The sequence below is a fragment of the Bos javanicus genome, chromosome 22 (assembly GCF_032452875.1).
Source record: "Bos javanicus breed banteng chromosome 22, ARS-OSU_banteng_1.0, whole genome shotgun sequence".
NCBI lineage: Eukaryota > Metazoa > Chordata > Mammalia > Artiodactyla > Bovidae > Bos > Bos javanicus.
In genome coordinates this window covers 969,024-996,709 of record NC_083889.1, presented here as the reverse complement: position 1 = coordinate 996,709, position 27,686 = coordinate 969,024, and the positions used below count along the sequence as shown (strand labels likewise).

At 45.4% G+C, this 27,686-nt stretch overlaps 1 protein-coding gene across 1 annotated transcript in view; it reads left to right on the top strand.

Annotated features, from left to right (window-relative positions):
* EGFR (epidermal growth factor receptor) overlaps positions 1 to 27,686 on the top strand; it is a 218,506-nt gene that overhangs the window by 164,350 nt on the left and 26,470 nt on the right. Inside the window, exons 13-20 of the mRNA XM_061395688.1 lie at positions 83 to 215; positions 2,788 to 2,878; positions 4,259 to 4,416; positions 13,403 to 13,441; positions 15,416 to 15,557; positions 16,350 to 16,472; positions 17,096 to 17,194; positions 22,653 to 22,838. Coding sequence (XP_061251672.1) covers positions 83 to 215; positions 2,788 to 2,878; positions 4,259 to 4,416; positions 13,403 to 13,441; positions 15,416 to 15,557; positions 16,350 to 16,472; positions 17,096 to 17,194; positions 22,653 to 22,838 — 971 coding nt within the window. The remainder of the gene's footprint in view (positions 1 to 82; positions 216 to 2,787; positions 2,879 to 4,258; positions 4,417 to 13,402; positions 13,442 to 15,415; positions 15,558 to 16,349; positions 16,473 to 17,095; positions 17,195 to 22,652; positions 22,839 to 27,686) is intronic.

Sequence of the window (27,686 nt, the reverse complement as noted above, 5' to 3'; positions counted from 1 at the left end):
TGTCACTGCTTCTCCCGGGGGCACTGGTGTATTTGTGGCCACTGTTCCTTGTCTGACCATGGGACTCACCCTGTATTCTCAGAGGCCACAGGCCACATCTGTCACCCGCTGTGCTCATCAGAGGGCTGCTGGGGACCTGGACCCAAATACTGCATGTCCTGCCAGAACTTCAGTCGTGGCAAGGAGTGTGTGGGAAAGTGCAACATTCTAGAGGGGTAAGAGTTTTGTTTTGTTTTGTTTTTTTCAATTGCTTTGTTTTGATTAAAAAATAAGACTTAGGATTGTTTTATAAGTGTATAGTTAATTTTCTTTTCCTTTTTGTTTGTTGACAGTTGTTTTGTGTGTGTGTGTGTGTGTAGATTTATTTAGTTAGTTCATTGTTTTTGGTTGTGCTGGGTCTCCGTTGCTGCTCGCAAGAAGCAGGGGCTACTCTTTAGTTGCAAGAAGCAGGGGCTACTCTTTAGTTGCAAGAAGCAGGGGCTACTCTTCGCGGTGGCATCTGTTGTTGCAGAGCACGGGCTCTAGAGCTCCGGCTCAGTCATTGTGGTACACAGGCTGAGCTGCTTCACAGCATGTGGGATCTTTCCAGACCAGGGATCGAACTGGTATCCCCTGCGTTGCAAGGCAGACCACTCAACCACCCATGAAGCCCTGTTGATAATTGTTAACCACAAAAGGAAATGAAAATACATTTTTCATTACTTAATCCAACCCAATTTATAGAGTCTCTTTATCTGGAAATTTATTTTTCTAAGCTACACAAAGTTCCCAAGACAAACAGAACAGTCTTCCGTGGTTCAGATGACCAAGACCATGGCCATTAGTCGTATCCTTGTAGCACGGCATTCCTGCTGTGTCAAAACACAGCTCCAGGTTAGTTTTTGTTTATGTTCAAGACACACTGAACAGTGCAAATAACTTTAAATAGAACCTTGGACAAAGAAATAAACAGTTTGTATAACATTTGTTGAATTTATTGCAGTCAATAAAAAGTACAGTCTGTTGATTCTATGGGAATTTTGATATTGAGTAAGGCTTTGAATGATCTCAAATAGTGATGAAAATAAACTAACAGGAAAACAAAATGTAAGGATAGCAACTGGAAGAGGCAATTTTTTTAAAAATAAAGAAAAAGAGAAATTTTATGGTAAAGAAGAAGATAGGAGTTACAGATAGCTCTAGGAAATTTTCCTTTCTGTTTCACTATCAGGGCTTGAACTACAGCTCAGCTCAACTAACTAAATACTCAAAACAGGATGAATTCAATTCCATAGGACTCCTTTAGTTGATAGGCTCATTGACCTAACAGAGTAATTTGCATAATCAATAGTATTGTTTCAATAAGTAAGAAACACTGGTGTAATCCTTAGGGCTGCAAGCAGATGCTGAGCTCACATTTTCAGTGTTCAGGTCTCTCTGAAGGGGCTTCCCCAGTGGCTCAGATGGTAAAGAATTTGCCTGCAGTGTGGTAGACCTGGGTTAGGTCCCTGGGTGAGGAAGATCCCCTGGAGAAGGGAATGGCTTCCCATTCCAGTATTCTTGCCTGGAGAATCCCATGAACAGAGGAGCCTGGTAGGCTACAGTCCATGGGGTTGCAAAGAGTCGGACAAAACTAACACTTTCAACATTTTTCTCTTTGAAGCAACAAGGTAATTAAAATAACCTTGGCAGTGGTGCCTGGGTCTTCCTATTAGAGAATCCTGGTGTCCAGCAGCACCTTCTCTGTTTGCAAAACTGGCCCCTATACTGCGTGTGGTGACTCAAGAAGCAGCACAGGGAAAAGTCATGTGGCTCTTTTGGTTTAATTGACGCTGACTGCCTGAGAGGACTCACGGAACATATCTTTGGGTGTGCACACTTCTTGTTCACTGCCTAGTTAACTCCCGGTAGTCTTAAGAGCTGCCCACATCTACCATGTCCTTTCAGTCAAGCATCAGCTTCTCAAGTATTTATTTATTTACTTTGTGGTTGCACTGGGTCTTCACTGCTGTGCACGGGCTTTCTCTAGTTGCAAAGCGTGGGGCCTGCTTTCTCGTGGTGTTGCTCAGCTTTTCCCTGCAGTGGCTTTTCTTGTCGCCGCGCACAGGCTCTAGTGCACGGACTTCAGGAGCTGCAGCGTGCAGGCTCCATAGTTGTGGCTCATGGGCTTAGTTGCTCTGTGCCATGTGGAATCTTCCCAGATGAGGGATTGAACCCGTGTCCCTTGCATTGGCAGGCAGATTTCTCTCCACTTTACCACCAGGGAAGTCCCACTCTATCCATTTTTGAGAAATGGTTAAAATAGTCCAAGGAAAATACTTGATACCTGTGTTCCATTCTTACTGTTTTTAGTAATAATCATTAAGGAAACTTTAATAGCTCTCTTTCCCTTTCCCAGGTATTGATCTAGTTACCATTTCTTTGCAGCGTAACTTAAATATCCATGAATCTGATATAGGAGGGGGTGCCTTTTAAGGACTATGATCTTCTTTTCTCCCATGTGTTGGCTTATCTAATATTCAGAGACTGTGCCTGTAGAAAAAATGTAGAGAAGCTGTTTTGATCGTAAATGAAGCTTATGCTTTGTTCTAGGAGAAGATGACTAAAGATTCAGCTGACAGAATCACTTTATTAAATTACAGTATAGTCCTACTTTCCCAGCCGTTTGACTTTTACATAAAATTGTTTTGTCTTTCTAAGAGAGGTGGTTGGTGTCACCTGAACCTTCAGACAGGTGAACCCAGACAGCATTTGGAAGCAGGGTCTGTAGGGATGGCACTGACCAGTTTCCTGTCTTCCTTCTGTCAGAGAGCCCAGAGAATTCGTGGAGAACTCCGAGTGTGTGCAGTGCCATCCAGAATGCCTGCCCCAGGCCATGAACGTGACCTGCACTGGACGCGTAAGCAGCATGTTTGATGTTACCCCCGCGCATCAGCTGCAGACCCGCAAGGGTGACCCACCACCATCACCCCGTGGCTGCTAGACCGCCGTCCAGCCCACTCCCCACACTCGGCCCGTCCCGTCCCGTCTCACAGCCATCGGGGCTGTGACTGAGGGGAGGTCGGCATGTGGCCTGGCTGGCTCGGGCACTCATCTTCTGTGTCCAACCCCCAGACGCACACAGCGGTGCCTGGTCTCAGACCACAGATCAGGGCCCTATGAACAGGGTGCACTGACAGCCAGCCTTCACTGTTCCTGACACCTGCCACCACCGCTTTATCATCTTAATCAAACGTTACCACATTCTTATTTAACATTAGTTTATAGTTATTTGAAGGAGGTTTTTTAAATCACATAGAAAAATTTTCAAAATTCAGTTTCATATCTACATGTTCAGTAATATTTTAGAGAGTGTAAGTGAGAATGAAGATCCCTCTCACATCAATGTGTTCACATTGTTAATTCTCAGTATTACTTACATGAGGAGCTCTGTTTGAATTTGAGCTGCAACAGTCATATCTAAATCTACTGATGGAAAATGCTTTTCAGAAGTTCTCTGAATCAGACAGATGATGATAAGGTTTTGAGGTACAAGCTGCCAAAATAGCTGGTTACAAAGTAAACCACTGGTTTTTAGGTTAGTGTTGGGTTAACTTTTCATCAGTGAAATAAAATGATTGGTGCTATTGATTGACTTAGTCATCTGATTGTTCTCGCTCTGGGAACACTCAGTCTTTGAGACATAAGGGTGCTTAGCCAACAGGCAGACCCTCCCTAGCCACCTTACTTCAGCCCTTGTGAAGTGTGTGGATGCAACCCAGGCAGCCCTAATGTATCGACAAGTTTAACAAACAGAACCAAATTTAGCACAGCACAGTTAATTATGCAGCCACTGTGTTTCCACCTGCCACCTTCTCAACACTGGGGAAACGCAGGTGTGGGTTTGCTTAGCTTTGCCTTGGCAAGCACAGCTTCCCACAGAAGCCCCTAGGAAGCCCATCTGAATGATAAGGATGTAAATACACACGTAGGCCAATCAGTGTTTTAACAAGGAAAAATGCCCACAAGGTATGAAGTAAAGTCAAGTAAAACACCCAGTTCGGTTTCTTTTATGTTTTCATATACAATACACATATAAAGTCAGGAAGGCTTTATTCTCACCTGTTAACAGTGGTCACATCAGGCAAGACACAGTCAGAGAAGAATTCGTCCCCTTGAAGCATTTCTACATTGTTTGACTTTTTTTTATGATATATATTTTAAGTAAAAAGTTACTTCATTCTGAAAGACACATACATAAATATTTGATTTATGAAATGGTTTTTCTGCCTCGGTGCAGGGACCAGGCAACTGTGTAAAGTGCGCCCACTACATTGATGGCCCTCACTGCGTCAAGACCTGCCCTGCTGGAGTCGCGGGAGAGAACGGCACCCTGATCTGGAAGTTTGCAGATGCCAATCACGTGTGTCTCCTGTGCCACCCCAACTGCACCTATGGGTGAGTCAGGGAACTCTGGGTCTGCAAGAGAAAATGCAGACTCATAAACTGAAAACATTTTCCAAACTGTGCAGGCGGTAAAGTACAGAGCTTTGTATTAGAGTCAGGTCCTCCGGGTGTTCTGGCCCTACGGCCATGGCAGCAGCAGTGAAATCTCACGGGAGGTAACGGTGCTCACCAGAAAGCCTCTCAGCGTCTCCAGGTGTGCATCATGCCAGGGCTCTGTTCTGCTGTGCCAACAAGTGCAAACAAGGGTAAGGGGCAGCTGGGATGAACACGAGGTCCTACCCTATCCTCAAAGGTTTCTACACATCTTTCCAGATGACTGGGATTCCTGTGGGAATCCTTACTGTTTTACAATTAATGGAAGATAACATTGCCTAGAATGTTCCTTAAAGGAGCTTTTTTTTTCACTACAGTTAGCTGAAGCACTCTGAACATTTGTATCTTGTTTACTAAAATAATAAATTTGGCAATGAAACTAGACTACTTCTAGAAATCAGAAGGAAAAGTTGAGTTCTCATATATATTTCATATTCCCTTCTATCTCTCAGTCCTCAACCTTATTTAGAACTGTTACTCTTCTCCAGAGCCATCTCTTACTAGCTCTGTGGCCTTTCGAAAGTGTATTACCCTGTCTGTGCCTCACTTTTCTCATCTGTAAATTAGGTTAATACTACTGCATTGCTCACAAGGTTTCTGTGATCTTAATACACGTAATGTACTTAAATGGTGCCTGGAACACATGCGTGCTCAATCAAGGACTGCACAAAAGGAGGCGTGGGGCTGTTGGTGGTGGTTATGATGTTCATAAGCAGTGGTGGTGCCAGTGTTGGTGGTAGTGATGGTGGTAATTGTGATTGTGATAATGATTAGAGTCCTGAAGGGATGCAGACTTCCAAAAATCAAGAGTCTTGAAAATTTTCCAAATATGTCCTAATATTTTAACTGTATTTGTATGTACAAAAATGGTCTTAATGACCCAGATAATCACAATGGTGTGATCACTCACCTAGAGCCAGACATCCTGGAGTGTGAAGTCAAGTGGGCCTTAGGAAGCATCACTAGGAACAAAACTAGTGGAGGTGATGGAATTTCAGCTAAACAACTTCAGATCCTAAAAGATGATGCTGTTAAAGTGCTGCACTCAATATGCCAGCAAATCTGGAAAACTCAGCAACAGCCACAGGACTGGGAAAAGTCAGTTTTCCAGTTGTTTTCCCAAAGAAAAACAATGCCCAAGAATGTTCAAACCACTGCACTGCTGCTGCTGCTAAGTCACTTCAGTTGTGTCCGACTCTTTGTGACCCCATAGACAGCAGCCCACCAGGCTCCCCTGTCCCTGGGATTCTCCAGGCAAGAACACTGGAGTGGGTTGCCATTTCCTTCTCCAAAAACCACTGCACAATTGCACTCATTTCACATGCTAGCAACGTAATGCTCAAAATCTTTCAAGCTTTAAAAGTATGTGAACCAAGAACTCCCAGATGTACAAGCTAAAAAGCAAAGGAACCAGGGATCAAATTGCCAACATCCACTGGATCATAGAAAAAGCAAGAGAATTCCAGAAAAACATCTACTTTTGCTTTGTTGACTACACTAAAGCCTTTGACTATGTGGATCAAAGCAAACTGTGGGAAATTCTGAAAGAGATGGGAACACCAGACCACCTTACCTACTTTCTGAGAAACCTGTATGCAGGTCAAGAAGCAACAATTAGAACTGGACATGGAACAATGAACTGGTTCAAAATTGGAAAAGGAGTACATCAAGGTTGTATATTGTCACTTTGCTTATTTAACTTGCATGCAGAGTACATCATGAGAAATGCCAGGCTGGATGAAGCTCACAGTGGAATCAAGATTGCCAGGAGAAATGTCAATAACCTCAGATTTGCAGATAACACCACCCTAATGGCAGAAAGGGAAGAGGAACTAAAGAGCCTCTTGATGAAAGTGAAACAGGAGAGTGAAAAAGTTGGCTTAAAACTCAACATTCAGAAAATGAAAATCATGGCATCTGGCCCCATCATTTCATGGCAAATAGATAGGGAAAAAATGGAAAGAGTGACAAATTTTATTTTCTGGTCTCCAAAATCACTGCAGACGGTGACTGCAGCCCTGAAATTAAAAGATGCTTGCTCCTTGGAATCAAAGCTGACCAACCTAGACAGTGTATGAAAAAGCAGAGATCACTTTGCTGAAAGGTCTATATAGTCAAAGCTATAGTTTTTCCAGTAGTCATGTACGGATGTGAGAGCTGAACCATAAAGAAGGCTGAGTGCTGAAGAACTGATACCTTTGAATGGTGGTGTAAGAGAAGACTCTTGAAAGTCCCTTGGACAGCAAGGAGATCAAACCAGTCAATCCTAAGGGAAATTAATCCTGAATATTGACTGAAAGGACTGCTGCTGAAGCTGAACCTCCTATACTTTGGCCACCAGTTGCAAAGAGCCGACCCATTGGAAAAGACCCTGATGCTGGGGAAGATTGAGGGCAGGAGGAGAAAGGGGTGACAGAGGATGAGGTGGTTGGATGGCATTCCTAACTCAAGAGATGTGAAAGACAGAGAAGCCTGGTGTGCTGCAGTCCATAGAGTCACAAAGAGTCAGAGGCAACTAAGCGACTGAACAACAGCAAATATGGAGGAGTCTGGGCCTGGAGACAAGTGATTTGGAAATGACTTGCACCCTGGTCAATTTCCATCATTTAACCTTCTTCAGTTTCAGCTGTTACAGGGGTAAATGGAAGGGCACCATCTTTCCATGACCCTGTGGTCCAGAAGTTTCAGTCCTGGGTGACTGAAGAGTAATCCCAGCAACAAGTAGGAAGCCTAGGGATCTCCTATGCCGTTTACATGTGATTTTCTTCCCCCTCTAATGTTAGTCTAGCCTATTGGTGTGTTCCAAGTGACTTGGAGTATTTTACCAAGTTTAACATCCAAAATCCCCACTAAAACCAGTAAGTTAATTTGGCTAGGGCTAACATTTTTATAATATTTTGTATTTCCAGTCAGGAAATGATAATTTCTTCATAAATTATTTTATGAAGAAATAAAATTTCTTTTTTATTCTTCATAAATTCACATATTCTTCAGTTAAGTTTTACAGTTTTGTTCTTTCATGTTCTGTCTGTATTACATTTGCTATTGTGAAATGGCCCTTACTTAGAGTTTATCTTCTAATTTATTATTTCTAATATATAAGATAGCTTTTGATTGTTTTGGTGGAGGTGTATAGTCATCTCATATTGATGGTCTTTATTGAACTTCCTTTGAAATTAATGTTTTAGTTCATGTTCTTGAAGTTTCTGGGAAAACAATCATATTGTCTCCAGTAATGGTATCTTCATCTCTTTTCCAAAAGTTTCAAATCATATTACAAAGGCCAGAATTTCTAGAATAATGTCAGATACAATAGTAGTGGATATCTGAGTTTTATATCTGATGATTGTGGGAATGGCTATAATAAATCACCATTAAGAACATTATTTGCTATTACTGTGAGTTACTATCTTGTTAAAGAAACAGTTATCTACAGTTACCTACAGTTATTCCTACTTTTGAACTATTTTTGTTAATCCAGAATGAATTTTGAATTTTACCAGACCCCTCCTTGACAGAAATTTTAAGATTTTTAATATTTTTCCCTTTGGGTATATCAACATGCTGTTATATTGAGTAATTTGCAAACTCTACAAAGCATGATATAAATGATAGTTTGCTAGTTTCTCACTCAATCTATTTTTTTTCATATTTCTCCATAATAAGGAATTTTGGAACAGATTCTCTTAAATAGAATGATATTACCCATAAAATATATGTTTCCTATTTTTTTCTGTCTTTTGGAAATAACTGTATTTATGTATGTGTCTGTGAACATGTAACACTGATAGAAAAGCATGTAGTTTTATGCAATCTTGTTATTACTATCTGTATCTTCATCCAAAAGAATTATTTGACAAAAAATGGGTTTAATTTTTTAAATATGGAGAAATATTGATAGGATAAGGGGAAATAAGAAACCGTGTCTTTTATTGTGTATCTATGATGAATACAGCATCATCAAACAGATAGTCTCATTGATGTCTCAGAGCAAGCTCACTGCTTTTCCATTTGTATTGTTAAAGCAACACTTGGGCTCTGGAGTCATTAGCCTGCAGTCACAGAGCCCAGGTTATGGGAGCATACCTGCTTCAAGAAGCCATCCTGTTCCCACAGGGGAGGTCTGGTTACCCAAGGGAATGGGTCAGGAAACTCAAAGGCCATCCACTGTTGAATGGAACCATATTTTATAGTAAGGTATCAGGGAAAGGTTTCTTTGAAATTTTATGCCAAAAAACTAAATAATATAACATTTTGCCAATTTTAATTACATGTAACAAAAAATAAATGGGAGACAGACAAGCAGTAATTTTTCTGACTAAATTAAATGATAGCATGATGCAGCCTCTTTTGCCTGATATTTGACAATCATTTCTATAGACTTATGCAGGGCACCATCAGCTTTCTCATGGACCTCTTAATCCTCTGATACTCAGATCATCCCCTCTTACCACACCTGTCCTGTCATTGCCCTCGTCCATCATCTCTTCAAATGCAAAGGCTAAGCTCTGACTGTGAGTATCTCTTCTCAGTAACTTCTTGCTAGAAACCCAGTAGGTTTCCCAGCAGCACTTTCAGAAGCTGCATGAAACCTGCTTCTTGTCCAAAGTTTGCAGTTCCAGTTTGCACCACTTTGCATAGAGTTCCCATTTTGTTACTTTCTGGAGACTGACAGGCATAATGGGAAAATATAAAAACACTAGTGAGGAGGGATATATTGAATGGTCATCCATTCAGTTCAGTTCAGTCGCTCAGTCGTGGCCAACTCTTTGCAACCCCATGGACTGCAGCACACCAGGCTTCCCTGTCCATCACCAACTCCTGACACTTACTCAAACTCATGTCCATCGAGTTGGTGATGCCATTCAACCATCTCATCCTCTGTCATCCCCTTCTCCTCCTGCCTTTAATCTTTCCCAGCATCAGGGTCTTTTCAAATGAGTCAGTTCTTCACATCAGATTGCCAAAGTAGTGGAGTCTCAGCTTCAGCATCAGTCTTTCAAATGAATATCCAGGACTGCTTTCCTTTAGGCTGGATTGGTTTGATCTCCTTGCAGTCCAAGGGACTCTCAAGAGTCTTCTCCAACACCACAGTTCAAAAGCATGAATTCTTCAGTGCTCAGCTTCTTTATTGTCCAACTCTCACATCCGTAATGACTACTGGAAAAACCATAGCTTTGACTAGACAGACCTTTGTTGGCAAAGTAATGTCTCTGCTTTTTAATATGCTATCTAGGTTGGTCACAGCTTTTCTTCCAAGGAGCAAGTGTCTTTTAATTTCATGGCTGAAGTCACCATTGCAGTGATTTTAAAGCCCAGAAAAATAAAGTCTTTTACTGTTTCCATTGTTTCCCCATCAATCTGCCATGAAGATGCAACTGGGTGCCATGATCTTAGTTTTCTGAATGTTGAGCTTTAAGACAACTTTTTCTCTCTCCTCTTTCACTTTCATCAAGAGGCTCTTAAGTTCTTCTTCACTTTCTGCCATAAGGGTGGTGTCATCTGTGTATCTGAGGTTTTTGATATTTCTCCTGTAAATCTTGATTCCAGCTTGTGCTTCATCCAGCCTGGCATTCAGCATGATGTGCTCTGCATATCAGTTAAATAAGTAGGGTGATCATATATAACCTTGACGTACTCCTTTCCCCATTTGGAACCAGTCTGTCAGTCTGTTGTTCCATGTCCAGTTCTAGCTGTTATTTCTTAACCTGCATACAGATCTCTCAGAAGGCAGGTAAGGTGGTCTGGTAGTCCCATCTGTTTAAGAATTTTCCAGTTTGTTGATCTGTGACTGATCCACACAGTCAAAGGCTTTGGCATAGTCAATAAAGCCGAAGTAGATGTTTTTTTGGAACTCTCTTGCTTTTTCGATGATCCAATGGATGTTGGCAATTTGATCTCTTATTCCTCTGCCTTTTCTAAATCCAGCTTGAACATCTGGAATTTCCCGGTTCATGTAATGTTGAAGCCTGGCTTGGAGAATTTTGAGCATTAACTTTGCTAGTGGATGAGACAAGTGCAATTGTGCCATACTTAGAGCATTCTTTGCCATTGCCTTTCTTTGGGATTGGAATGAAAACTGTCCTTTTCCAGTCCTGTGGCCACTGTGAGTTTTCCAGATTTGCTGGCATATTGAGTGCAGCACTTTCACAGCATCATCTTGTAGGATCTGAAATAGGTCAGCTGGAATTCCATCATTTCCACTAGCTTTGTTCATAATGATCCTTCCTAAGGCCCACTTGACTTTGCATTCCAGGATGTCTAGGTGAGTTACCACACCATCAAAGTTATCTGGGTCATGAAGATCTTTTTTGTATAGTTCTGTGTATTCTTGCCACCTCTTCGTAGTATCTTCTGCTTCTGTTAGGTCCATACCATTTCTGTCCTTATTGTGCCCATCTTTGCATGAAATGTTCCCTTGGTATCTCTGATTTTCTTGAAGAGATCTCTAGTTTTTCCCATTCTATTGTTTTCCTCTATCTCTTTGCATTGATCACTGAAGAAGGCTTTTATCTCTCCTTGTTATTCTTTGGAACTCTGCATTCAAATGAGTATATCTTTACTCCATTGCCTTGCACTTCTCTTCTTTTCTAACTATTCTCTAAGGCCTCCTCAGGCAACCATTTTGCCTTGTTGCATTTCTTTTTCTTGGGAATGGTCTTGATCACTGCCTCCTGTGCGATGTCATGAACCTCTATCCATAAGTCTTCAGGCACTCTTGTCTATCAGATCTAATCCCTTGAATCTATTTGTCACTTCTACTGTAGCAATTTGATTTAGGTCATATCTGAATGGTCTAGTGGTTTTCCATACTTTCTTCAATTTAAGTCTGAATTTGGCAATAAGGAGTTCATGATCTGAGCCACAGTCAGCTACCAGTCTTGTTTTTGCTGACTGTATAGAGCTTCTCCATCTCTGGCTGCAAAGAATATAATCAGTGTGATTTTGGTATTGACCTTCTGGTGATATCCATGTATAAAGTCTAGTCTCATGTGTTCTTGGGAGAGTGCTTGCTATGACCAGTGCACTCTCTTGGCAAAACTGTGTTAGCCTTTTCCCTGCTTCAGTTTTTACTCAAAGACCAAACTTGCCTGTTACTCCAGGTATCTCTTGACTTCCTACGTTTGCATTCCAGTCCTCTATAATGAAGAGGGGATCTTTTGGGGGTGTTAGTTCTGGAAGGTCTTATAGGTATTCATAGAGCCATTCAGCTTCAACTTCTTCAGCATTACTGGTCGGGGCATAGACTTGGATTACAGTGATACTGAATGGTTTGCCTTGGAAATGAACAGAGATCATTCTGTCATTTTTGAGATTGCATCCAAGTACTGCATTTTGGACTCTTGTTGACTGGGAGGGCTACTCCATTTCTTCTAAGGGATTCTTTCTCACAGTAGTAGATATAAGGGTCATCTGAGTTAAATTCACCCATTCCAGTCCATTTTAGTTCACTGATTTCCTAAAATGTTGATGGTCACTCTTGCCATCTCCTGTTTGACCACTTCCAATTTACCTTGAGTCATGGACTTGACATTCCAGGTTCCTATGTAATATTGCTCTTTACAGCATCAGACTTTACTTCCGTTATCAGTCACATCCACAACTGGGTGTTTTTTGTTTTGTTTTGTTTTGCTTTGGCTCCGTCTCTTCATTTTTTCTGGTATTATTTCTCCACTTTTCTCCAGTAGCATAATGGGCACCTACCGACCTGGGGCGTTCATCCTTCAGTGTCATATCTTTTTGCCTTTTCATACTGTTCATCCATTAGCAGATTTTTTTTGTCTTTGATGATTATGGTTTTTGTAGGAGATAACAGATTATGAGAAAAGGAGAAGCTTGTGTCTGGTGTAGGGAGGAAAGTCTGTAAGCTTTTAGGGTCAAGACTACATTGTCTGACACCATGGAAAAGGGGTCTTAGACCCTCAAGACCAAGAGGAGTACAGTGCAGAGATGAGAGCCCTTTGAATGAGATAGAAAATGATGTGTACACCCATGGAGGATTCATGTTGATGTATGGCAAAACCAATACAATATTGTAAAGTAATTAGCCTCCAATTAAAATAAATAAATTTAAAAAATAAAAGAAGAAAATGACTAGAACCATATGGCAGTGTACATCAAACAAGCACAAATCCTGTTCACACACCTGAACGGGGCTTCTTTATCTTTCCTCTGGCCAAGAATGTTAGTGTTCGCCATCAAACTGGAATATTCAATCTTGCTATTGAATATTCAGTCTTGCATTGACAAATATTGCTGTACTTCAAAACCAACTTATTCTGCCTTTTCATCCGTCATCCTATAATCAGAATAGCAGATGGTGGTGCCCCCCCAGAATGGGAACCCAGCTGCTGAGGGGATGCGTTAAGACAAATGCTATCTATGCTTCGTGTATGACATCTTAGTTGTGTGGAAGAGGGTGAAGCCAGTTTCTGGCTTTCTGGGTCTGCCATCATCCCCATTTCCCTGCCCTGAGCTGCACATTGTTACTTGTCTGCCCCCACCTTAATCAGTGTGGCCCAGGAAATGGTTCTGATCTCGGCTCCCTGCACCTCCTGCCCACATGGATGTTCTAGAGCCAGCTGTAAGGTATTTGAACCTCTGTCAAAAGTAAGACATGAAAACATTTCAATAACAAAGACCAGAGGCTGCCTACTCTGTTCAATCCCTATCACAAACTGGACACTCAAAACTACTTGCTGAGTGAATGAACAAATGAATAAATGCATGATAAACAAATGATTAAGCAATATTGAGACACATTGTGATTCTAATGATCTAAGAGTAATTTGATACATGTCACCTTATGATTTAATAAAAACTCTCCAAGAAAAAATGATAAATAAAATGATTGAAATGTGTCTTTACCTTTCAATTCCTACAGCTGTGAAGGGCCAGGTCTCGAAGGCTGTCCACAGAAAGGGTAAGTGTGACACTTTGTGTGTGATGACCTGACCAGAAACAACCAATAGTTCTGTGGGCAAGGGTAATGCTTTCTCACTTTTCTGACTCCCCTCTGCCCTGGCAGGTTCTCACTTCTCCCCAGGCCAAACTGGGCATTCCTAGCAGAACCCACCCTGCCTGCATTACTGGCTGTGTCCCAGGGATGGGAGAGTGACACAGGGCATCAGTGCCAGGCCTCTTCCACATAGAGCCGGCCGCACCACCTGGTGCTTCGCTTTCTATACAACCCGTCGTTGCTCCGTGGCTCACAGTATTATTGGATGCTGCTTCTCTTCCAGCTCGTCTTCTCTTTCCTCGCTAACTCAGTTGGCCTTCAACTTGTGTTTGAATGACCTTTCTGTTTGATGACAGAGCTCCAACTGTGGGGATTTCTCCCCTTACTTTCTTTTCTAAACACATGACTTCCTTCAGCATTTCAGTTGTAATCTGTTTGCCATCATTGCCTGAAATGCTACACAGAGAAAAGCAGAATTGACACTTTCTATTCAGACTCATCAGGAAAGAATGATATTATCAATTAATAATATCTGTCATGGAATCAGAATTATATACAAGACACCCACCAAATACCCCCAAACACTAGCCAAATATCCAGGCACCTCTGCCATCTCTACTAAAGTTTACAAAACTCCTCCCCTCAACAGCTTTCCTTAGCATCAGTCCGCTCAGTCTCTTGCCCAAGAATTAGCCAAGATAACCGATCCCTTCTACTATCAAGTGAAACATTAAAGACAAATAGGGAAGTTTCTCAAAGACAAAGGTTGCCTTTTATGCCCCTCTTCACTTGAGCCATGAGGACACCAGCAAGCTTCATCCTCTCTTCATGCTGCAGTCAGTATCTTAGCAGTGAGGTTTTCCATCATATCAGCACCCTGAAACCAGCCAATGACCTTTGTTATATTCATTCTTTCAATTTGTTCTTCTCTTTTCACCCACCCTTACTATCCATGGAACATATACTCTGTACAAATTATTCCTTTTACCTTTCAATGGCCCCTTCAAAATAGTAAAAACCCATTAATTCAAACTACATTAACTAGGAGAATAGTATAACTCAAGACATGACTTTTTTATGTGCTAAGAAGAATGTGTTCTAAGTACTACTCACATAAAGTACATTTGACACTTAGGAGAAATTTGTAAGAATGCTGGCACATTTTTTGTGTGTAAATTGTGCTACTAATTATTCTTTGATATTCATTAACTGCCTGAAAATACAAAGTTTGCCAGAAGCTCAGATGGCACAGGTGCTTGAAAAACAATAGCTTTATAAAGATTCTAAATTCAGAATCTACTCATTCAGACAGTTCTTTCCCCAGTGAGTTTTGGGTGTTTGCTCTCCCCTGGTGGGGGAAGGGGGTGGGGGTGGGAGGACGACTGCAGAATGACCTAACTTATCTATGACAACTCTGCTCTCTGTGTGGAAATCCTGTCCCTGCCTTACTCCTCCACACATTCATGCAGCACTTCACACGGTTCTCATCCCACGTTATAAGTTCAGGATCCCTCAAGCAGTCTCCACAGTTTTGAAAGGGTCCCTCCGTCCAGCCTGGCCAGCAGACATCACATGGGGAGGGTGTGCTTCTAACGAGTGGAGACACCCAGGGGAGACACACAAATTCGTGCAGAAAGCATGACTGACTCAGCTATTTTTCGAGTTATGTTCCCTTAATCAACAGACGACAACATACTCTTCATAGCGAGAAGTCCAAATGATACCCAGTTTAAAAATCCAAAAAGGTGGGGTGAGGAGGCTATTATACTGAAGAAAGTTGAAAACCTGCCCTGGGAATATTAATCTGCCTCTCTTTCTCCTTGACAAGCTGTGCACTATCGCACTGAGACAGTTCTAAATGATGTCACAGCATCCACACACATGGCAAATATAGGACATGCCAACATGACAAACCAACCCCCCTTGTGTGTCCGCCAGGCCCAAGATCCCGTCCATTGCCACGGGCATCGTGGGCGGCCTGCTGCTGGTGGTGGTGCTGGCCCTGAGCGTCGGCCTCTTCATGCGCAGGCGCCACATCGTGCGCAAGCGCACACTGCGCCGGCTGCTGCAGGAGCGTGAGGTGAGCTGGGCGACCACCAGGCGGTGTCTTACAGATGAGATTGCATGACTGAGCTTTATTGTAATGAAAAAGCCAGGAGAATCTCTGAATGTCCAGTTATAAGCAAGTCCGTATACACTTTGGTACTTGCATTCAGTGACATGCAGCTGTTTCCAGGGTAAGTCCTGCTGGAGGTTACCCAGCTGTGGTGCCCACCACCCGGCTTGTTCTGCTCAGTGGTCGGCGAGGGGGAAGCTGGTGCACAGAGGCCCGTGAGTTGCTGTGAGCACAGGAGGTGTCACTTTGTAAAATGCCACAGTTCCCACCAGTGACCAGTATTGTCTCTGACACCATGATTTCAGGAAAAGGTCTTCAGGTGGTATCTGTGACCATCCGTATGTCTCTCCAGAGACATACAGGGCCTGGGGCCAGAGCCCCCAGGAGGAGGGACCCATGGCAACTTCAGCAGCATGGCTCTGCAGGGCTCAGATGGGCTACCAAAATGACCATCACACAAGCTTGCCTTCCCCCCAGGCTTTCCTAGCCTGGTCACAGAAACAGAAATTGCACTTATTGCCCAGGAGCTGTTCTGTTCAAGGTCACATGCTTTGGAGGATGTGGGAGATGTCAGTCCCGGTTCCTTAGGTGTCTCTCACCAAGTTCCCTAGAACAGGTATCCCCGTCTGGGGAGTGAGTGGGGCAAGCTCTCTGGGCCAGAGCGTGAGTGCGCCTCCTGCCACATGGAGTCAGGAGCTGCCACCCCATCCCTGGGCCATGTAGGCAGGCATCAGCTCTTCCCCTTGTCTCTCACAGCTCGTGGAGCCTCTGACGCCCAGCGGAGAAGCTCCCAACCAAGCTCTCTTGAGGATCCTAAAGGAAACAGAATTCAAGAAGGTCAAGGTGCTGGGCTCAGGAGCATTCGGCACCGTGTACAAGGTGAGCCTGAGGCGCCTAGACTCGAGTCTGGGGCCGCTTCCTCTGCTGTGGTCCTTATCACAGTGCGGTGCTCGTTGTGTCACTGAGGGTTCAGGAAATTCCAGTATTTTTCCTAGGTTGTCTGGATGAAATTTTTTATAATCAGAGTGACAAGGAAGTGGTCCACTTGGGCACAGATGATTTCCTGGAGGACAGAGTGAGTTTTCAGAGGATGGGTGGCACAAGTCAATCTGAAAGAGTGTGGCCTGTCCCTGCAGGGCAGCATCTGAATAAAGCCCAACTCAAAACAGCTTCCTCTTCATTTATTTTTTCTATGCCCTCTTTGCTTAGTCTAATCACAGTTAGTCCTACACCCAGTATCTCAGAATTCTGTATACAATGACTCATACTGACTCTGTAACTTACATGAGCTGAAGGGTTTTATCTAACTACTCTGATTCCTGGGACACAACAGCTAAAGAGCTGCTGAGCTGTCATGACTCCCAGCCTGGGTGGCCTTGGGTGCAGAGCTGTGCTTCCTCACCCTTTGGGGTATGGCCACTAATGACACCCAGCCAGGCCAGGAGCCACATCTTACATGTGTGACGACTGCCAGCCAATGACTTCTCCTCTCTTTGTTGTAGGGACTCTGGATCCCAGAAGGCGAGAAGGTTAAAATTCCTGTAGCTATCAAGGAATTAAGAGAAGCCACATCTCCAAAAGCCAACAAGGAAATTCTTGATGTGAGTTTCTGCTTTGTTCTCTAGCTATCTGCAGGCCTGGACATCAGAAGCTACCTTTTCTCGTGGTTGGCAGCACATTTCTGTGTTCTGGACTTCCTTATCACCACATTCTAAATGGTCACTTTTCACTTTTGCTGTATTTTTTCCTTCTGGCTACACAGTTGGTATAATTCTCCCTCATAGAGATGACTCGCTCTTCTGTTCTCTTAATGCCCCAAAAGAATGGGAACCTGTGATCCCTGGGCATCCACTAGGGGCTGGTGGCTTCCCCCTGCCGTCTCAGTGATGCCTCTGGCTGGCCTGTGGTACTGTAGGTTGTTGTGTTCAGCATGCCTTGGGAAAGAAACAGAGACATGAGGCAGCCTGCTCAGGGTCACGAAGCTGGGTAGGTTTCCAGCGCCAGGTTACTTCTGATTCTGAAATGAGTGTTCGTTTTCTTCCACCAAATATCTCATCTTTGAAATGGCTTTTTAAAGGTTCCTAGGATTAACAATATCATGCTCCATAAACTCTATAATCTGTTGCTCACCTTCTGTACTTTTTCTCAAAATAATTTAAATGTTTCCAGCATCTGCTGAGTGCTATTTTATGGAGTCTTTGAAATACTTCATAAGGTTATTATTGTTACATGCTTTTACTTTAGATTCTGCTGAACTTTTCCTGGCTTCCTTTGGACCTTCACTAGCCAATGAGGGCTCTGCATGGTCTTAGAAAGAGGCTGGAAGAAGGAGGAGCCAGCCTGGTGTTGGGCAGAACCTACTTCAGGCAAAAGCTCAGAAAGTTCTGAGGGATGCAGCCTTGCGGGCCCCAGCTAACAGCACTGCCACCACTCGCTATGGGTGGATGTGGGTTTTTCTTGCTCTTTTCCCAAAGCAGAGCCAGTAAAAGAAGAGGTGGAGGGGCTCAGCAGTGAGTTAGGAGAACAGTCAATGAAAAAGGAAAGTGACTGCCTTTACTGACTCAGAAATAGTTCATCTTGCAGCCAAGAAAGACAAAGGTCAAATGTAATATTTCCCCACTCATATCTAACCAACAGAATAATATGGTAAGCAAAGCAAACAGGCCTTTTAAAAAATGTGTTCAGACACTGAGCTTCCCAAGAGGAAATCCTCTCCATCCGCATTTCTCTAGGCAGCCTTCCCTCCATTCGTTTTGCAGCAGGGAAGTCCCACTGCAGTATTTTCTTTGTGAAGGATGAATTATTAACACAGTGTAACAGGAAATCTCACACACTGTTGATATGCTTATCAAGCCAAGTTATCGTTCATTTTAGCAGTTTACAAATTAATGAGTCTGTTAATATAATGTCAGTTCCTATTTACGTAACCATAAGAAGTGTTACAAGCAAGCCATTTGTGAAGTCTCTTCACTTACAACCTCTAGCTCCTTTTCCTACACAGTTAAAAAGAAAATATTTTAGCAAAATTTGCTTCCTTATTTCACTTTTTACTCATTCAAGACATTCTAATAACTGTCACAAAATGTGAATTTTGACAATATTCTCTGTGCAGAGTAAGGGCAATTTTGAAGATAGTAGCAATACTTTGAGAAAGAAGTAGTTCTGCTGAAAAGGACCCTCCAGAACCCCTAACCTGGAGGAAATCTGCTTTCATGGGGCAGGGGTAGGGTAGAAAATAGAGAAAGTGAAGACTTAGAAAAAGTGTTTAAAGCCCTTTTTGCCTCTTGCCCTGTCTCTGGGCTCCTCTCCTTCTCTCCCTCTGGCCCATTCCTGCTTTCTTCTTTCTGCTCTGACACCCACCCTGTGGCTGTTCTGGGAGAGGACAGCAGCCTGAGGCCTTGGTCTGCTTGTCCTGAAGCTCCGTCTGCCCCACAAACACAGAGCCACTCTCGTAGGCTGGGTGCTGCCATGGGGAGCCCCTAAGGAAAGGGAAAACTAAAGCAAAGGCAGTTTCAACAGTGAGTTAAAGGGCAAGTTAATCCTGTGACCAGGCTGCCCAGGGGGCTGAGTGTGGGCTTGGCTCACACGCACTTGTAAATGGCTCCAGCTTCCCCTGGTTTTACTTCCCTACCCAGGCCAGCACTAACGTCCAGCACACATGCCCTCTACCCTGGGTGCACGGTGCCATCAGTGGTGGCTTAGGTACTGGGAAGCTTCAAAACTATTCTTAAAGCTGGGCATATGCCTCTCCTGAAGGAGTTTAATGTTTAGTGAAATCCCTTTTCCCCAGTCCTTAACATAAACTAGTTCACAGATGAGGGAGACATGCAAGAAAGAAGGCCCAAACAATCGTTTCGACAACTGGACAAAATAATAGATTTTCAAGGTCGACGAGCCTCAGAGGCTCTGCTGCCACGTGACTCTGACCTCAGCCTTGGGAGCCTCTGAGCGTGGGTTCTGCCTGCCAGGCTCCAGATTGATCAGAGATGGTGAGGAATACCAAGCATTCTTGCTGTAGGTCACAGAGCACCTTTGAGATTCCAAGATAAACAGTTAAGAACAAATCTCACGTTAACTCCTGCACACACTGAATAGGACACGTGACTGGACAGCATCCCTGTTGAGCTCAGGCTTAGACGTGCAGAAGGGACACCCTAGCTCGGGTGCTGTACCAGATTTTAATAGGAGCTAGGACCTGGCAGGGCTCCAGGCTCTGTGTGGCCCGACACCCACACCCATGCTCCACTCCCTGAGCCCTGGGTCAGCTCCTCACGGCCCACAGCAGATGGGCTGCTCAGACTGCTCTGCTCTGCAGATTTTTCTCCCCTCTGAAGTGAGTACAACATGTTTCCAAATCTCAACCAGATCTTGAGAAAATAGAAACAGCCAGAGGATTACTTTGGTGTTATGGTTGTACAGTTTCCCAGACTCGGGAGAGAGATGTGATTTCTGCTTTTCTGGCAATCACAAGGCCTATTAATTTTCTCATAGACTTTCTAGTTTAAATTTAGGGTGGGCATAGAAACAGCATGCAGAAGAGATTCATATATGTGCTCTGTGTTATAAGGTCTAGGGCTTTCACTCAGCAAGTCTTCCCCGGTCTGTGGGGTTAATCAGTAGCAGGGAGGATGGCTGAGGGGCCCCGGAGGCCAGCGGCCTGGGGCGGGAAGACTCTAGTGGGCCCAGTCCTGACAAGAAGTGTGATCTTGGGCATGGTCCACTGGGTCTCAATTTCCTCTTCAGACGAATAGTAGCTTCAGGAGGAACCACTTGCCTGCCTTCTCCAGTCCTAAATTTTTATCAGTTGTTGTTGTTGTTTGGTTCCTAAGTTGTGTCTGACTGTTTATGACCCCATGGACAGCAGCACAGCAGGCTTCCCTGCCCTTCACCATCTCTCCACGTTGGCTCAAACTCCTGTCCACTGTGTCAGTGATCCCATCCAACCATCTCATCCTCTGTCGTCCCCTTCTCCTCCTGCCCTCAATCTTTCCCAGCATCAGGGTCTTTTCCAATGAGTCAACTCTACACATCAGCTGGCCAAAGTATTGGAACTTGAGCATCAGTCCTTCCAATGAATATGCAGGGTTGATTTCCTTTGGGATTGACTGGTTGATCTCCTTGCAGTCCAAGGGACTCTCAAGAGTCTTCTCCAGCACCATAATTCGAAAGCATCAGTAGCTTTTTATCAGTAGCCCTCTGAAAAATGAAGAGCTGTCTGAATGTCCATAATATTAAATATCTACTCTGCTCTTTAACATTGTGATGCTGCGTTTACAACCAGAGGAGAAGGGCTGCCTGCCCATGAAGGTGGGGTACCGCCCACTCAGGGTGCTTGTTCTAAAACAAGTAGCAGAGCTGAAGTCTCTCTTATTAGTGAAAGCAACAGGGTCTCTGATTTGTGTGATTTCAGTGTCGTTCAGCTGTGATGTTTCTAAGGTATTTCTAGAGGTGTGTTGGGCAGCACGGAGGCCCCACAGGGGAACAGGTGTTGGGGAGAGGGAGACACTAAACAAGTCCCCCCTCCCTGCAGCTCACACAGCACACCCGCCGGGATGGGTCCAAGAATCAGCATTTCTGGCAATTTGGCCAGCAGCACTGAGCCTGCTGCCCTGAGCGAACAACTGCAAGGAGCCAGTAAAGTTTAGCTTAGATGGGAGTCAGAGGCCCTCAGAGGAGGGGTCAGCCAGGGAAAGCGGAGGTGGAGGGGCATTCCGGACAAAGCCCCTGCTGGGGGCGAGTATGGGAGAGCAGTGAGCGGGTGGGGCAGCAGCGCCTGTGGGAGGAGAGTCCAGGGAGGCGTGGGGGCCTCCCCGGAATGGTGAGGCCCGGGCAAGGTTACTGCAGACGCTGGTGTTTAGGACACTGAGGACATTTGTGTTTCGGACTCTGCGTTCGCCCCAGTCCCTCCACCCATCTGCTCTGTCCCCACTGTCCGCTCCTGAGGCACAGCTCCCGGCAGCCCCCTCAGGTGCCTTCACCTCCCAGGCTGTGTTGGCTCCTGCACAGGGAGCCCAGCCCCGACCACATCAGTGGGCAGAGCGGGAAAGGCACCTCTGAACTTTCTCTTGGAGACGAGGTGGTCCCTTTTGTGTCTGTATAAAAGGTCAGCATCCTTGTACTCTAAAGGGAAAGAGATTGAGTTTATTGGTAGAAATTTAGGATTCCCTAATTCTTAGACAAAAACGAGGCCCAGCTATGCGCTTGGTTTAAATGAAGTCAGCTTCCTCCAGCCAAGGATAGCAGAAGAGTTAAAATGAAATCCGTAGTCGTGAGTCTGTGTCAGGCCTCTGCCCTGGCCGCCTCTGAGTCAGCAGGGGTAGGCTTGGGGGAAGTGGTTTTCCTTTCCCAAAACTGCGGCCAGCAACACAGACCACCTCTTAAGAGATGAATCCTGGGTCGCCCACAGCGTCTGCGATCACTGCAGGTATAACGTCCTCTCTCCGTTTCAGAGCCGGCACATGTACACAGAAAGGCCTTCTTTCTCCGCTGTGTGTGGTAGAGGTGCCTGTGGTCCCAGCAGTGTTGATGGTGGGGTGGTGGATGGGGGGACTCCTCCTCTGCCTGCCACAGAGGAGGAGAAGTGAGGACTGACCTCCCAGAGCTGTCACCATCACCTCGATGCCCATGGTGAGGGTTCCTTAGTCAATGGCCAGGTCATCATCAGGATGTGGGTTGCCACCCGCCCCAACAGTGTTTTAAACTGAGGCATCTTTGGCTCTGAGGCGGAGGTCCTCCTAATGACTCAGCATCACCCAAACTTGGGGACATCGGGTCTTGTTTTCACCCAGCACTTTGCCAGTGGCGAGCACTGCTGCGGTCTCTCTGTGGTGCTGAATGCCACCTGCAGTCAGAGGGTGCCTACGCCCACCAGATGTCTGGTCACTGCTTGGCCTCACGAGCCAGAGATCCTGTGTGAACATCCACTGCTCTAGATGTTTCATGTGCCCATTTCCACACTTAGACTCCAGTTGGGTTTTTAATCTAGGAAGGGTCTGCCTGCTTGGTCCCGTAGCCACGTCAGGGAGCCACGCTGATGTGCCTTCTCCTCTTCTCCTGCAGGAGGCCTACGTGATGGCCAGTGTGGACAACCCCCATGTGTGCCGCCTCCTGGGCATCTGCCTGACCTCCACCGTGCAGCTCATCACACAGCTCATGCCCTTCGGCTGCCTGCTGGACTACGTCCGCGAGCACAAGGACAACGTCGGCTCCCAGTACCTGCTCAACTGGTGTGTGCAGATCGCAAAGGTAACTCGCAGGCAGCCAGCGCTGAGAGCCAGCAGCCAGGGCCACAAAGCAGGCCCAGCAGCCACCTCTGCTTCTTGCTGTGCCCGCACCTCCTGGGCTGATGTGATCGTTAGAGGGAGCCCAAAGAACAGTGGCAAGGGGCAAAAAACAACCACCAGGAAGTCAACAATTACATTCTCCGTCCTAGGACAGCAGAGAGTTTGTCAGGAGAGATGTGTGTGTGTGCGTGCGTGCGTGCGTGCGTGCATAGACACAGTGTAGACTTTATTTTGGATTAAGTTGAATTGATTGTCTTTGGCGTCAGATTAGTGCCTCCCACTCCACATTGAAAATCTAATTATTCAGCTACATTCGCACAGTTGGGTGCTCTCAGAATGGTTCATGTTAGTGTCTTATTTCCCTGGCATTCTTTTTGTTGAACACTATGGTAATTTGTAGCAGAGGATGAGGTATGGCTTTCACGCAGGCAGAACTGGTAACAAAACCAGCAAACCAGCCCACCTGAGGCTGTCAGGTGACAGAGTGCTGGGTGGACAGGCAGGTGCTGGCTCTGATGTGTGGTGGCAGGAGGTCAGCAGATGCTGCTTCTGCTTCCTGAGGCCCCTCATACGTTCCGCTGTCAACAGGCTAGACTGAGGGAGGAGCCGGTGGGGCGGTGGGCAGACAGTGACCAGGTGGCTACACTGTGAGCTGAAGCCAGGAGCTGAGCAGCAGGTATTTAGCTGCTCGTGTGGCCTCACAAAGACTTTCTTTCATCTCAGATCTCTCTTTCTTGATCACAGCACTGCATCAGTTATTTGCAACCCAACTTGCTAATTCTGTTTCTTCTAACAGTGGGTATACCTTTCACTCAGTTGAATGAATGGAATCTGTGGATGAATCCCGCCCCGAACCCCTCATCCCTGGAGAGCGGTTATTAGCTGGAGGAGACCAGGGAGGCAGGGAGCCCCTCGTCTCCCAGCCCTGTCAAGTCCTGGTTGCTCCTCTCACCCAGCGCAGCAGTGCAGCTCGGTCCTGTGGATTTACAGTTCTCCCAGAACTGGGGGGCTCCACCAGGCTGTCAGGCAGCAGGCTGCCTCCTGGGAAAACAGGCAGCAGCATGACGCTCTTTTTCTGCTGCCACTGGGCTTACTGTCTCAGCCACAGCCCCGGAGGCTCCAGCACCCTAGGAGTGGGAGAGCGCCTTCTCAGAACCCTCCCACCCCCCAGTGCTCCTGTCATTGTCACGGCCACAACCCTGGTTTTGGAACAGAGGGAACCACGCGGCCACGCTAAACAATGGTCCTGACGGAGCCTGTGCGCCTTAGTGCTGCGGTCTCATGAAGATGCAGTAATTTCTGTGTCTGACTGCGTTAGTTTCCTAGGGCTGCCACCAAAGATCGTGACAGACTTGGTGGCTTTCCACAGTGGAAACTTAATCTCTCACAGTTCTGGAGGTTGGAAGTCTAGAATCAAGGTGTTAGCAGGGCCGTGGCCCCTCTGAAGGCTTTAGGGGAGAATCCTTCCTCCCTTCCCCAGCTCTGGTGGCTCCAAGCATCCCCGGTTTGTACCAGCATCACTCCCATCTCTGCCCACATCTTCACGTGGCCTCCTTCCCTGGGTCTGAGTCCAGATCACCCTCTCTCTTATAAGGTACCAGTTCAGTTCAGTTGCTCAGTCGTCTCCAACTCTTTGCGACCCCATGAACTGCAGCACGCCAGGCCTCCCTGTCCATCACCAACTCCCGGAGTTCACTCAAACTCATGTCCATCGAGTCGGTGATGCCATCCAGCCATCTCATCCTCTGTTGTCCCCTTCTCCTCCTGCCCCCAATCCCTCCCAGCATCAGAGTCTTTTCCAATGAGTCAACTCTTCGCATGAAGTGGCCAAAGTATTGGAGTTTCAGCTTTAGCATCATTCCTTCCAAAGAACACCCAGGACTGATCTCCTTTAGAATGGACTGGTTGGATCTCCTTGCAGTCCAAGGGACTCTCAAGAGTCTTCTCCAACATCACAGTTCAAAAGCATCAATTCTTCAGGGCTCAGCTTTCTTCACAGTCCAACTCTCACATCCATACATGACCACAGGAAAAACCATAGCCTTGACTAGATGGACCTTTGTTGGCAAAGTAATGTCTCTGCTTTTTAATATGCTATCTAGGTTTGTCATAACTTTCCTTCCAAGGAGTAAGCGTCTTTTCATTTCATGGCTGCAGTCACCATCTGTAGTGATTTTGGAGCCCCCCAAAATAAAGTCTGACACTGTTTCCACTGTTTCCCCATCTATTTCCCATGAAGTGATGGGACCAGATGCCATGATCTTCGTTTTCTGAATGTTGAGCTTTAAGCCAACTTTTTCACTCTCCTCTTTCACTTTCATCAAGAGGCTTTTTAGTTCCTCTTCACTTTCTGCCGTAAGGGTCATCTGCATGTCTGAGGTTATTGATATTTCTCCTGGCAATCTTGATTCCAGCTTGTGCTTCCTCCAGCCCAGCGTTTCTCATGATGTACTCTGCATAGAAGTTATATAAGCAGGGTGACAATACACAGCCTTGACGTACTCCTTTTCCTATTTGGAACCAGTCTGTTGTTCCATGTCCAGTTCTAACTGTTGCTTCCTGACTTGCATATAGGTTTCTCAAGAGGCAGGTCAGGTGGTCTGGGATTCATCTCTTTCAGAATTTTCCACAGTTTATTGTGATCCACAGTTTATTGTGGATCACAATAAACTGTCAAAGGCTTTGGCATAGTAAAAGGTGCCAGTCATTCCTAAATCCAGGATGATTTCGTCTCAAGATCTTTTAATTAGATCTGCAAAACCCTGTGTCTGAGCTCACATCCTGGGTTTCTGGGTAGATGTGAAATTTTGCAGACTCTGTTCAGCCCAGTGTCTTATGTCGGGGAGGAGGTCATTAGCCTGCCATAGGTTTCACTAAACATAAAGTCTTTCCTGGAGGTCTATTCATGTCCTGACCTCTAATCTCAGAAATTCTTCCTTAGTCTCCTCCCTGATAATCTTAGGCAGGAGAATCGCCAAAGTTATCCCCCTCCACTCCAGGCAGTCTCTCCTGCTACTGCTGCTAAGTCACTTCAGTCTTGTCCAACTCTGTGCGACCCCATGGACTGCAGCCCACCAGGCTCCTCTGTCCATGGGATTTTCCAGGCAAGAGTACTGGAGTGGGGTGCCATTGCCTTCTCCGCCAGGCAGTCTCTAGTACCTTGCTTAACTTGCTTTCCTTTTTTTTAACCCCTTTTGCTTCCTGGGAAGATCTGGCTTATATACTTGTTTACTTGACACTGGGAGGGAGGTGAGCTGTTAGTCGTACCCTGACTGCTGCCCACATGGGACCAGGCGTCCAGAATGCGGCACAGCCGAGCTGTCTGCTCCTGCCTGAAGGGTGAGCACAGCTCACCAGGTGCCCATATGTTTAGCATTCTAATTATCTTGTGTCAATTTGCAGCTCCACAAAAGTGAATTTTTATGTGAGGGGACACACAGCCTTGGCAAGTTCTGCCCAGTTACAGAACTGGGCATGTAACTCTGGGGGATTCACAGCTCCGTTTTGGCTTTTACTAGGCGAGTTGTCTCAGTGGTAAAGAATCTACCTGCCAATGCAGGAGACATAAGAGACATTGGTTCAATCCCTGGGTCAGGAAGATTCCCCTGGAAGAGGAAATGGCAACCCACTCCAGTATTCTTGCTTGAAGAATCCCATGAACAGAAGAGCCTGGCAGGCTATGATCCATCAGGTCACAAGGAGTTGAACACAACTTGGGGACGGAGCAGGCGAGTTGTCTCCGAGGTTGAGCCGAGACAGAGAAGACAGTCCACAGAGCCCCTGTGAAGTGCCCACTCAAGCCCCAGGATGCATCCCATGCTCACTCCTCTGGTTTTTCCCTGCACTTTGACTGATTTAGGTTAGTGACTAAAATCTCAGCTGAAACATCATCATATTCTAGCTCTATATCTACTGTCTTTCCTTAGAGCAGCATCTCCTGGTTTTGTTCCTTTCTTATTCTTGAGGTTTTCCCCTTCTTTCTTTGGCAACCCCACATTCAGATCTGCTTGCCCACAGAGATGTATAGATGGAAGCTTGTTTGACCCCAAAATCAGTCTTCTACAGCATGAGGAAAAGCAAACACCTGACCATGGCAGTGCCCACCACAGGGCAAACTCAGCTCCGGCCCGACCCCGGTCAGCCCTGAGTTTCCAAGGTTCTGGAGTTGAGTCCCCAGGGCCTGAAAGTTTTCCAGTGTAGTGCTCTATATAATATTATTCAGAATTTCACTTTGTTATTTAAATCCACTGCTCTGCCTGTTGTAGTCTGTTTAAGATCATTTTCCTCTGAAGTCCGTTCACGTTGCAGCTGTCATTAACTTTTGTCTCTATGGTGCTGCTTTCTGTTTCAGCAGAGAAGCCTCACTGTTGTGCTTGCACAGCTGTATCAGTGCAGCATCTATCCTGCCAGGATAGGAAAGCAATGGTCTCCTCACTTGTAAGGAGAGAAATTTGCTGTTGGGTTAGGTACTATTCACCTTTAGTATTAAACAGTTTTCTTTGTAAAACTTAGAAATGAAACTACCCAGAAAGACTTAGTGGCTGACCAGAAACTAAACTTGCTGGCATTTTTGAAGTGGGATTTATTGACTTATAAATGTCCTCACTGATTCACAAAGGCCCAGGCTCTCTTGGGAAGTTTTCCAAACGTTGCTAACAAGTCAGACACTATTACACAGGTTTATTGTCCTCACTAAATTGGTAGGAAGACAAGTAAAATTATATCACCCAGGCACAAGGAGAAAGAAAAGAAGCAGAGGTGGCCTGGGGGGATTCTTATTGGGGTTTGGAGACCAGAGGTGCCCTTCCAT